This window comes from Meles meles, chromosome 7, assembly GCF_922984935.1.
Source record: "Meles meles chromosome 7, mMelMel3.1 paternal haplotype, whole genome shotgun sequence".
Lineage (NCBI taxonomy): Eukaryota > Metazoa > Chordata > Mammalia > Carnivora > Mustelidae > Meles > Meles meles.
In genome coordinates, this window is record NC_060072.1 from 36,707,979 (window position 1) to 36,720,097 (window position 12,119).

The 12,119-nt window shown below is 34.6% G+C and overlaps 1 protein-coding gene across 12 annotated transcripts in view; it reads right to left on the reverse strand.

Annotated features, from left to right (window-relative positions):
- Positions 1-12,119, reverse strand: part of METTL25 (methyltransferase like 25) — a 159,239-nt gene that overhangs the window by 25,275 nt on the left and 121,845 nt on the right. For 11 of the 12 annotated variants that reach the window (XR_006819589.1, XR_006819591.1, XR_006819587.1 and 8 more), the window contains 2 exons: positions 12,009-12,080; positions 10,216-10,324 (listed from right to left, as the gene is read on the reverse strand). The exons of the other annotated variant lie outside the window; for it this stretch is intronic. Coding sequence is in view for 1 of the 11 variants with exons in the window: in XM_046011187.1 (XP_045867143.1) it covers positions 10,232-10,324; positions 12,009-12,080 (165 nt within the window). In the remaining 10 variants the exon portion in view is untranslated. The remainder of the gene's footprint in view (positions 1-10,215; positions 10,325-12,008; positions 12,081-12,119) is intronic. 12 annotated transcript variants of the gene reach the window in all.

Consider the following 12,119-nt stretch of genomic DNA (forward strand, 5'->3'; position numbering starts at 1 on the left):
ATCAAGAGGTAGGATAGTTGCTATAGTGGGTAGGTAGTTAGCCTGTCAAGCCAGAACATCAGGAATTGAATCATGCCTTTACTGTTTCATAGCTTTCTTCCTGCATCCTCCTCCTTGGAGTAAGTTGCTTGACCTCTTTGTATCTGAATTTCCTCTGCAGTACAGCAGCAGAAATAATACAGTCCCTTCCTCTTAGGATTATTATGAGGATTGAATAAGTTAATAAAGTACTTAGAACAGCACCTAGCACAGCATAGGCACTCAATAAATATTTACTTGGCATTATTATTTTAACCCATCATGTCATTTGGAGTTTAAAAAACCTTTTAAAAATTGAGTAGTTGCCAAGGACACTCTATGAATGGTATGTATGTAAGAGAAATATAAAGTTGGAGTCACCTCTAAAATTTTTTAAACAGATCTGGCCACTCAAGAAGACTCCTTCAGAGAGAGCTGCTCAGAGGCCAGCACATTTGAGAATAGTGAATCTGGAATTATGTTAACATATTGGAACCTTCCATGGAGACTGGGATGGTGAAAGAGCAATTTGAATAGTAGACTTTCAAAACTGTCAAGGAAATTGATGATGTATTCCTGCTTGCCAAGAAGGGGCTTATGCAACACCTTTGGACTGAATATGAGGCCAGTAAAAATGGAACTTCTGGGGAGATTCAACTTAATCTATAACTGAATTCTTCTCTTCCTGTTAAGCTGGCCATTTTGACATCTATTAACTATACATGTAAGTGGAGTAAATATTTTTTTGATTATGACATCTGTTTAAATTGGCCTTCTGTGTCTGTTCATACTTTCGGTTAAACTATACGCTGTTAGCATTTACTGGATTGGAGGTGGTTTCTTTGGTCCAGAGAAAAAGTTTGCAACCAAGAATAAATTAAGATTATTTTAAAAAATCATCTGTAGTACATAAGAAAGTTCTTTGTATCTTTTTATTTCGTGACTAGCCATTTGTGCATTTTTGGAGGGTATGTTTGAATTAAGTTTACCGGCACATTTATGTAGAAGACTTGTTATCTTATTTTTTTTTAAGATTTATTTTTTGACAGACAGAGATCACAAGTAGGCAGAGAAGCAGGCAAAGAGAGAGAGAGGAGGAAGCAGGGTCCCCGCGGAGCAGAGAGCCCGACGCAGGGCTCGATCCCAGGACCCTGGGATCATGACCTGAGCTGAAGGCAGAGGTTTTAACTCACTGAGCCACCCAGACACCCCGAAGACTTGTTAATTGATTTGTCAAGTCATTCACAGATTGCTTGCCTATGCTTCCTTGTATTTTATGTACAAATATCTAGGCTGGAGACTATTCAAGAAGCTAGAAACAACCTAAAGGTCTAACAATAAAATAATGGGTAAACAGAATATATCTCATTAAGATGGACTTTTATGAAATCATTAAAAATGATCATTATGAAGGCAGTGTAGAATCATGGGAAAATGCTTCTTATATAATATTAGGTAAAAGAGGCAAAATACAGAAGGGTATGTTGACTACTAAGGGAAATACAATGTATGCATTTGGACCAACTGAAAATAACTACTTGATCGTGGGAATATGAGAAATTTAAGTATATTTTCTTCACTTCTCTTTAACAATAAAAGAAAAAAGTAAAGAGCTTTAAATGGCATGACCAAATTATTTAAGAGCCAGATTCCTCACTCATTTTTCATGGATTTGTAAAAATGACAGCTTGTGTGTTAAAGCAACTTGAACTTCAGCCCAAAAACCTGACTTGTTTGCCTCAATAGATTCACTGTATCTTGACTTTCTTAAATTCTGTGCAAATTTCAATCCCAAAGGTTTGCTATCTTTATTAATATGAAAAGATCTCATGGGTGAAAAGATACCATAATCAGAGATAAACAGGAGAAGCAGAACACAGGGTGTGGAATGTCCACCAAAAGATATAATGGCCTTTTGAAGAGCTGTTCATAGTTGCTATATAAATTTTTTAGAAGTTAGAGTTTTGAGAGATATATAGATAAAATACAGAATATTTTCACATTCTTAAAATTTACTTCCACATTAAATCTTTTACATTGCAATTAAAAGACACAACTATTAAAAGAAAAGTGGTTGCAAAAAACCCACAACTCAAAACCCAAAATTTATTAACAAGCCCTCTTGGAGTAATGCCTGTTAAAGAACGTTAGCTAAAGGCAGGGGGGGGGGGGGTTGTGAAAATCTGGTTTCCTTTGTATTTATTCTTCGGCAGTGACTGAAGAAAGGGGGATCTAACCTTCTTAGATACAGACCTCTTGAGCATGAGCCAAGATGGAGGTCCATTTAGGGCAAGGTTGTGAGTACCCTTAGGATTTGCATTATCCTGAGCCCTGGGATGGAATGCAGTAGACACTACAGGGCCTGGCAGGGTATTCCATGTTCTTGGGCATAAAACTATCTCAGAGGAACCATTTTAAGACTGACTTATTAAATGATAAACGCTTGGAGATTCCCTTAAGATGCCCATTCTAACTGAGTAGATTTGAGGTAGGGACTGAGGTCTTGTATTATAAGAAGCTCCCAGGTGATGCTGATGCTGTTGGTTCATGGATTGCATTTTTGAGTAATAAGCTCTAAGCTTGGTTTACCTGAGAAAAATAAGGAATGAAGGAAATTTCCTGCTTAATCTTTGCTTTCCATATATTATCTATAGCTGGTAACTAATCTTTGGACAGGGAAGTACATCATGGAGTGGACTCCAATTTTTTTTTTTTTAATCACTCTGGGGGTCAGAAAGATCAGTATTGGTCACTAAGAAATACACCCTGTAACTCTTACATTGAAGTCTTTATTCATTGCTCTGTTTTCACCGGCTTTTGGGAAGTTATTGCCTTAACATTATGATGTGTGCACATCCGCTTGGATGGCTACTTTCAAAATTTCATTTATAAACAGATCTCTTTATAAAATCCCTTCTCTGATTCTTTTCATGACCCTTTTATATATGATATGTAAAATGCCAGGGTTTTGGTATTTAATAATCAGCAATTGTCTTTAGGTTTGTTCTTAGTAATTAATTAAGATTTAATTAAAAAAAGTAAAGTTATGGGGCCGCCTGGGTGGCTCAGTGGGTTAAACCCTCTGCCTTCGGCTCAGGTCATGATCCCAGGGTCCTGGGATCGAGCCCCGCATCGGGTTCTCTGCTCAGCGGGGAGCCTGCTTCCTCCTCTCTCTCCCTCTGCCTGCCTCTCTGCCTACTTGAAATCTCTGTCTGTCAAATAAATAAATAAAATCTTTAAAAAAAAATTAATGTCTTCGGCAGGAAACCTATTGATTTTCATTGATCTTCCTAACATTTTTTTAAAAGATTTTATTTATTTATTTGTCAGAGTGAGAGAGTGGGGCAGGCAGAAGGAGAAGCGGGCTCCCCGCTGAACAAGGAGCCTCATGTGGGACTCAATTCCAGGACCTTGGGATCATGACCTGGGCTGGAGGCAGATGCTTAACCAACTGAGCCAACCAGGTGTCCCAGATCTTCCTAACTTATAATTAACCACTATTATTTGTGTTCAAGTCTTTCAAAAGTGGCCTCACAATGTAACTTTTAATTTTAAATTACAAAGTTCTTATTATACCTTATCATATACTTATGAGACAATAAAAACTAAGTATGAGATATAGTACCCAAACTGGTAAAAATGAATACCTTATTTCGAATGTCAATCGGTTCTTATTATTGAATTATTTTATTAAACCTGCAAACAGTGAGCTGAAATAGCTCTTATATTTCCTATGAGAACACATTTAAAAAAAAATATTTTATTTATTTATTTGACAGAGATCACAAGTAGGCAGAGAGGCAGGCAGAGAGAGAGGAGGAAGCAGGCTCCCTGCTGAGCAAAGAGCCCCATGTGGGGCTCGATCCCAGGATCCTGGGATCATGACCCGAGCCGAAGGCAGAGGCTTTAACCCACTGAGCCACCCAGGCACCCCGAGAACACATTTTTATAGAAAACATATCTACATATTTTTTTTCTATTTGCTTTATTTGTATGCTTCAATATAGTATATTTATATTGTATGCTTCAATATAGTACTAGACCTTAATTCTTTGGCTCACAAAAAACTTGGAGACCACAAAGGTAGACAAAAGTAAAAGACAAAAGTAAAAAACAAAAGGGTGGTCTTTAAACAGACATTGGGCATTCAAATAACTATGTTTGGGGCACCTGGGTGGCTCAGTCAGCTAAGCGTCTGCCTTCGGCTCAGGTCATGATCCCAGGGTCCTGAGTTGAGCTCCTTGCTCAGCAGGAAGCCTGTTTATCCCTCTCACAGTCCTCTCGCTTGTGTTCCCTCTCTTCGTGTCTGTCAAATAAATAAATGAAATCTTAAAAAAAAATCACTATGCTTTCAGGATAATAATTCCTAGAGTGAATGAGGAATGGGTGAACCATTCTGAAGTATTATTGCTTGCTCCGTGGATGTATACTACGGTTATGATTATTAAAGATCTATATCCCTAATGCATGTTATTGAACTACTCTGTTGTTCTAAAGATGTTCAATGAAGTTTTGTTGGATTTTCTAATGTCTTACTTGATGAAAACACACATACTCTGTTCTTTGAAAGCTACAGAAATTCGGTCTTCTGTTTCCTATCTTTCAAAGATGGCACTTCTCATCTGGCCAACAAACAGCTATCCTATCCTCCTTATGCATTTGCATCTCTCTACAATAGAGAGGTTGGAATCTAAAAATCAAGACATAAATGTGTATACAATGTCACTCCACGAGACACCTATGACCTAAGGCTCTGTAACACTGCTCTATTTACTTAACAAAACTCCATGAGATTTTGTTTTAATTTTTATAATAAAAGAATGGTTAAGGAGATCTTGGTTGAACTTTCTATGGTTTCATTAATCTTAAAGGTAGAAATTATGCTATTAACAGCAAAAATTTTAATGAAATCCTTTCTTCTCTAAGCAATTCTCTAATAAATTGCAACCAATTTATTAGAATGAAAACATTACCAATAATCTCATCAACAAAAGTAGATATCAAAACTGTGCTAAAGATCTAAAATATGAAGCATATTTTAAAAGAATTTCAAATCTGTTTATATTCAAGACAAACAACAGTATTTGCTATCAATGAGAGCAAAGTTAACTAAGAAAATAATTTACCTTGCAGTAGTTTCAATATCTACACTCTAAATGTTGACCCTCAAAAAGTCTAAATATCATTTCTCAGTACAGTGTAATGGGCACTTCAGGGATGGCTTCTCGAACCTAGCAGAAACTGGTAATGTGAATAGTTTTAGAGCCTTTAAAGGGAACAATTTATATACACAGAAAGATACTTCGCATTCCAATATATGTTAAAAGTAAATCTCTTTGCCTTCAATATTATTTTTAGTTCTGTTCTTCTAAGTTAAAGTAGAAATACAACACTTAATTTTTTCATGATTTAAAGTCTCTTTGTATGCCTTTATTCATAGAGGTTTACCTGCAGCTACTGTCTATTAAAAGTAGAAATATTCTGAAGTCACCAGAATGCAGAGATGTTTGTTGTTATAATCAAATGGTATCTGGAATTGTTTTATCTTTCCCCTGAAACACATTATTTGAGTATACTTTGCTTGATGGAAAACCATCGTTGAGTCTTTTGCTTAAAGAGTTGTAGCAGTAATAGAAGACTGGATACTTTCCCGAGAGGGGAGCTAATTCAGAATATATGTGCACTTAGTTCAACATGATTAGCTAATGCACACCAAGTCCCATGTTGACCAAATGGTGAATTTTAGATTGGAATTTGTATACTTTTTTTTTTCTCAAATTCAACATGTTCAATCATAACTGTCTGAGTACAAGTTAAAGGCTTCTCCTCCCATGAGATTTAAATACATGCTACTTTGTTCTGTGCTGAAATGTGTTAACTCTCTTATTCTGGATTGTCCATTGGAAAACTCTAATAAAAACAGAATAATTTTTTAAAGGTCTTCCACTGACAGAACATCTGCAAACTTAATGAGGCAATCCATTGAGATAAATACACCAACTAATAAATCCCCGTACATGCAGCCAGTAGCATCACTGGCCAAGTACAAACCATCTGGGGAGGTTTGGAGACTTTCAGTTCCTTTGGTCACAGGTTAGCAAAGCACATATTTCACATAGCGGATTATTTCTTAAACAGTCCTCCTACCTGAAAATAAGCCCTTCTACTGACTACATTTAGAAACAACCTAAAGGAACCCATAATTAAGGAGGAGAATGGAACAGAAGCGAACAGTTTAGGACAAAGGTAGTTCAGAGTAAAGGACTATGTGTTTGTGTACATACTTTTTTTCCTTCCCAAATATCATTATCTAAATCTTAACTCTTCCATATGCCTCTTATATGTGTTTTAATGAATATATTATAAACTCCTCAAGATTAGGAACTGTCACAGTCTAGTTCTATGAATCTTTCTCCCAATCTATAGTGTCTAGAATAGTCTTAGTCATAGTATTGCAAACAGACAGTGGTTGACTGAATTTTGTGCCACATCTACAAAGTACTTTTATTGAGATGTGGGAAATTAATAAAAGATTAGTTGCAGATTCAATTTAATAGTTGTATGAATATTCATATTTTATTTTCCTTCTTGAGGCTGTTTTGGCATACTGTGTTTCTTTGAAAACTTTTTCCATTTCATGCATTTATTGTCATAAATGTATTGGCAAATTTCTTGGCATGCTCCCTTTTTTAAATTTTTATGTTTTTAAAGATTTTATTTATTTATTTAACAGAGAGAGAGAGAGAGAGATCACAAGGAGGCAGAGCAGTAGGTGGGGGGGGCGCAGAGCAGGCTCCCTGCTGAGCAGAGAGCCCAATGTGGGGCTTGATCCCAGAACCCTGAGATCATGACCTGAGCCAAAAGCAGAGGCTTAACCCACTGAGCCACCCAGGCAACCCGGCATGTTCCCTTTTATACTCCTGATACTGATTATTTGTATGTTTATCTTTTTAATGATTAATCTTGCCAGAGTTGTATGAGTTTTATTAGTTATCTAAGAACCAACTTTTGAAGGTGTTAATCGTCTCTGTGTATTTCTTTCACTAACAATATTTTGATTTTTAGTCTCTTCCTTCTCTAATATGTTTCAAAGCTAATGTTTTCTTATGTTACGGTTTAGCTCATCTCACAAGTTTTGATGCGCAGTGTTATTATAATTCAGTTATTTTATTACTCAAAATATTTTCTGATTTCCACTGTGATTTCTTCTGAGACTCAAAAGTTGTTTACATGTATAATTCTTAAGTTTAAAGCATATGGGAATTTTCTACTTAGATTTAAAACAATTTTTTTAAGCTTAAGTGCATTGTGGGTCAGAAGCTATAATTTCCATTTTTTGAAAATTTATTAAAATTTATTAATTTATATTGTCAGGAGACAATATTTACAGGATTGTAAAGTCTGGGCTCAAGTGGTTTAAAAAGGTGGCTCTTTTCAGGTGGGGACCAGACCACAGTTTGGAAAAGTTCATGACAATAGTTTTATGATTGGTATCTCTAGCAAGGGAAAGGTCTTGAAGCCAGTCTTGGTAAGCAAACTGTTACTTGATAAGTGAGCTTTTTGCCAGGGTGAGTGGATTGTCCAAGATAAATTAATATATGAGTTTTTCCTGAAACAATGAAGTTATTTATTGTCTTAACAGTCCTAACTTTCCTGGGCAAAGTTTTTCTTTTCTTTTTTTTTTTTAATTTTATTTTTCAGTGTTCCAAGATTCATTGTTTATGCACCACACCCAGTGCTCCATGCAATACGTGCCCTCCTTCATACCTACCACCAGGCTCACCTAACCCCCCACTCCCCTCCCCTCCAAGACCCTCACTTTGTTTCTCAGAGCCCACAGTCTCAGAGTTCGTCTCCCCCTCTGAAAGTTTTTCTTTAACAAACAAATCATGTTGGTATAGGTGGTCTCAGTTCTTAGACCCCTTAGCTCTGTCAGATTAATGCAGATGGTTGCAGTTCTCAATGTAAGAGTACCTTCAGAAACTGTCAAGGCAGAATCCTTTATTACTACAGAGAGTTCTAATAAACTTAATTTTGCTTTATTAACAAATTGGGGATATTTTGGGGGAGTTCAAAAACAAATTTATTCCTTTAATCCTCATAACAACCTTGTAAATAAATTATATTCTTGTGTTTCTTTTACAGATGAGAAACTGAGGCATACTGAATACTAAAGTGGCTTACACAAGGACACACAACAATTTAACTCACATGAATCTAAACTATTCTACTAATATTACTGAGTCTATCTGTCCCCGAAGTCTACCTTTGAAGATACCATAAAGGATCCTATGTCCTGACCCTCTCTGCCCTATGCAATAATTACAGTACTGATTATAGTAATTAGTAATTTTGTTGTCTTCCTCACTAGACTGTGAGCTCTTTAAGAACAGGGGCATGTCTTGTTTACCTCCATGCTGCCAGAACTGAGCATAACCTCTGACACATGATAATCATTCACTAAATGTTTCCAAAATGAAAACTAAATGTTTCCAAAGTGAAACCCCACTTTACAAATGAGGCTCAGCCATATTAAGAGTCTTGCTGTAGCCCAGTTAGAATGTAACTGTCATGACTTATGCTCCTGCCAGTACCCCGCAATCCTTAGCTCAACTGTAAATGAGTTCTCCAACAGCAGTTTTTATGAGATGGGAGTCTACACACACTGCAATGGGGATTGATACTTATAAAGCCACAGTCCTATCAAAATATTATATTTCTTTGTTTTTTTGCTGAAATATTATCATCTCAGTGTGATCATACAGGTTATCTCATGTGGATTAGCTTGAGTCACACAAATGTCTCTAATAAAAACAGAAAGTATTAATTGGTAAATGTACTTTCTAACAACGTTTTAAGACCCGGGGAAGTTACTAAAAAGTTCTCTTGGTTTTGAAAGAGCTGGAATTCACTTCTCTATACTAAACAGGGCTTTACATATATGAAGTTTTTTTTTCTTTATTATAAGGAGAAAATAATGTTATATAAATATTTGGTCATCAGGGGAAAAGTTCAAAATTTGACATATCTGCGAGTGGGGCCTGGGGTGGCAAATATGAGTGTGTGCATGCTTGCTTGTAACTGTATAGATGAAAGAAGACTGGTAAAAAGTTGATAATTACTGAAGTTTGTGATGAGTACATGGGGATTCATTGGATTCTTCACTTCTGAACACATTTGAAATTTTCCATAATAAGCTTAAAAATGGTTAATATCCCCAGTATTGTGCTAGATATATAAAGTACCTGATCATTCACATATATACTGGCTGCAAACTTAGTATCACAACCTAAAGCAAAAGTTACTCTTTTCATCTGCGGATAGACTCTAAAATTTAAGAGAGTAGCTACTTCTTCTGCTGGAAGAATTTTCATAGTCTTTTGCTGAGCATCAAGGAAGCTTTTCCCCAACTGTCCATCTCTTCTGTGTCCACCTCTATATTAGAAACCTCAAGATTTCTGCAGATGAAAGGAAGCTGCACCATACCATGCTCAGCACAGGCCTTCTTTCCTTCACTCCTGCTTTTCTCAGACTGGCTTTCTACAGAGCACAAGGTAATTCCATTAAGTGCAATCCAGCCCTTGATTTTAGTAAGATAAACAGCTTCAAGAATCCTGAAAGTGATGATCTCACAAGATGTATATTCCTTTAAGGGCACAAAATATTTCGTCATGTAACTTAGATTAAAACACACCTAGTAAGCACTTTTTATGTCTGCCTGGTTCCTGAGTGTTTTTTACCCCTTTAAATGTGGATTTTCTCCTCTGGATAACATGGAAAATTCTTCTAAAATCTGGAGAAAAATGCAAAAGATCTTCTGCACCAACTAATTTTATTATATACACACCTCTACCATTCCTGTCAATAAAAGTTTTTAAGTCAGTAAAAGTCAAAATGTGGTATGCAGCAAATATCTAAAGTCTCAAATATAGAACAGAAAACAAATGTCAGATTACAATGTCCTACTGATGTACTAATTCAGGAATGTGGGTCAATCCTTTTTTAAGATTTCCATGAGTTCTTATTTTATTAATGTATGCTTTGACAATGGAAAAATAGATTATGATATTCTGTTGTTAGCTAGTATTTTATTGTTTATTTAAAATATAGAGCAATGTTTTTCAAATATTTACATAACACAACACAAATGTTCAGAAGAGCAAAATTAGCGATAGGCTCCACAGATACATCTAATACCTTGCTTCAACTGAAATCATTGCTGCTTCTTCAGGGCAATAATAGCATAACATCTGGGAGATTTCACAGGATCAAATAACTTCACAAGTGCAACCCATGCAATATCTTCCTGCAAATTGATAAGTGATTTAGCAATTTGTTGAAGATAAGAATGAAAGATGAGTCAGACTATACACTGTAATATTTAAAAAAAAGAACATAAAAACCAAACTATGTAAAAGAAAATTATTCTTTGTTGAATGGAATTAACATTTATAATTTCACCTCTGCGGAAATAAAGAGGTATATAGCTAGTGAACTACAAGGTTACTCTTTGCTGCAATTGTGAAAAATGAAGTGGTCAAAAAAAAATTGGGTATTACTGAAACAAATTATTATATGATGAAACATTATCCAGCTTCTGTAGTATATTTAATGAGCTGGGAAAATTTTGAATAAAATGAAACAAATTATACGCAAAACTGTACTTATAATTTGATTCCAATTTTACTTAAAGCAGGCATAGTGTGCTCATACATATATGTGTTAGCATATATATATTAGAGAAAGGCACTAGAAAACATATCAAAAATTGAAATTAATGCTGAAAGATGAAATTTTTTTAATTTTTTATATTCTTCATTTAAAATCTCTAACATAAATATTACTCTTATAATAAAATATTATTTATATTATTTAAAATGCTATTTAAATATTTAAAGTATTTACAAATTAATATGATTTCTATCACTTCATTACCAATCTATTAATCTTCATGCATACCATTTACTTATTTTATTTCCTTATTTTTTTACCACTTACTTATTTTATTAAGGTCAATGGAAATTGTTTTGAAAAGGGACATAGGGAGTACCTAGTAAAACAGGCCTGATTCTGTCACCTACAAATTTGGAAAACTAACATTTCCAGTGACTCTAAGTTAGTTGGCAGCTTAAGAAAGTAAACAAATCCAAATATTTAAAAATTGCCTTTTTTCTATAAAAATACAAATTAGAACAAAAACAAATTTATTAAAATCCATTTGTTCCAAATGGCCTGTTGAAGAAGTAAAACTACTCACGATGATAAAATAAAATAGTTAAAATAAAGCACCGATGATGGAAACTTAAGACTGAATCCATGTGTGGATTTAATTTAAATAGTTCACATAACTATTTTGATCACAGCCAGAGTAAAATCTGCAAAAAAGTATTTTCCCTAAAGATAACCAAGAAAACAATTTTGGGGGGCGTTCAGCAAAGGTAAAACAAACAAGACTGTGAAAAAAACAAAAGTAATTTGCACTGATAAGAAGAAGTTTTTATACTGTGGAGTGCATATGTCCAAAATCCAAAAGTGATTTAAAAGGTAAATTCTTATAAAATGAAAAAAATACATATTATCTTTTATATCTGGCCTTTATTATTTTTAGCTATACAATATGTCATATATGATGGTTATGTGTACTGCCTACTGTATAGCAACTACCATACAATTAAAAGAATATAAACATTTTTTCCAGAATTTGTAAGTGCTTTTATTTCAAATTCCATTAGTTTTGATTTGAATAAAAAACCCATCCCACCCCTCTCCTGTAAGAATATAAACTTTTATAAAAGCAGCCTTGCTGAAAACATCTGTTGTACATGTTTATGTTTAAAAAGAGATAGAATGAATATTTAAACGTCAAAAATATAATGAGAAAAATTATCTGACTAGTTTTAGGTCAAAGAAACTTACTTTAGATATAAGTGGGTCCATTTACTGGATTTTATGAAGATATTTACTATGTATTTTAAAATATCATAATTTACCTGTTCTTTTAGGTAGCAAAGTCGATCTAGAAGAATCAATGCCTCTATACAAGGAGCCAGAACAACTTTCAACTAAAAGAAAGAATAAGATAGGATGGTAGAACTTAAAGA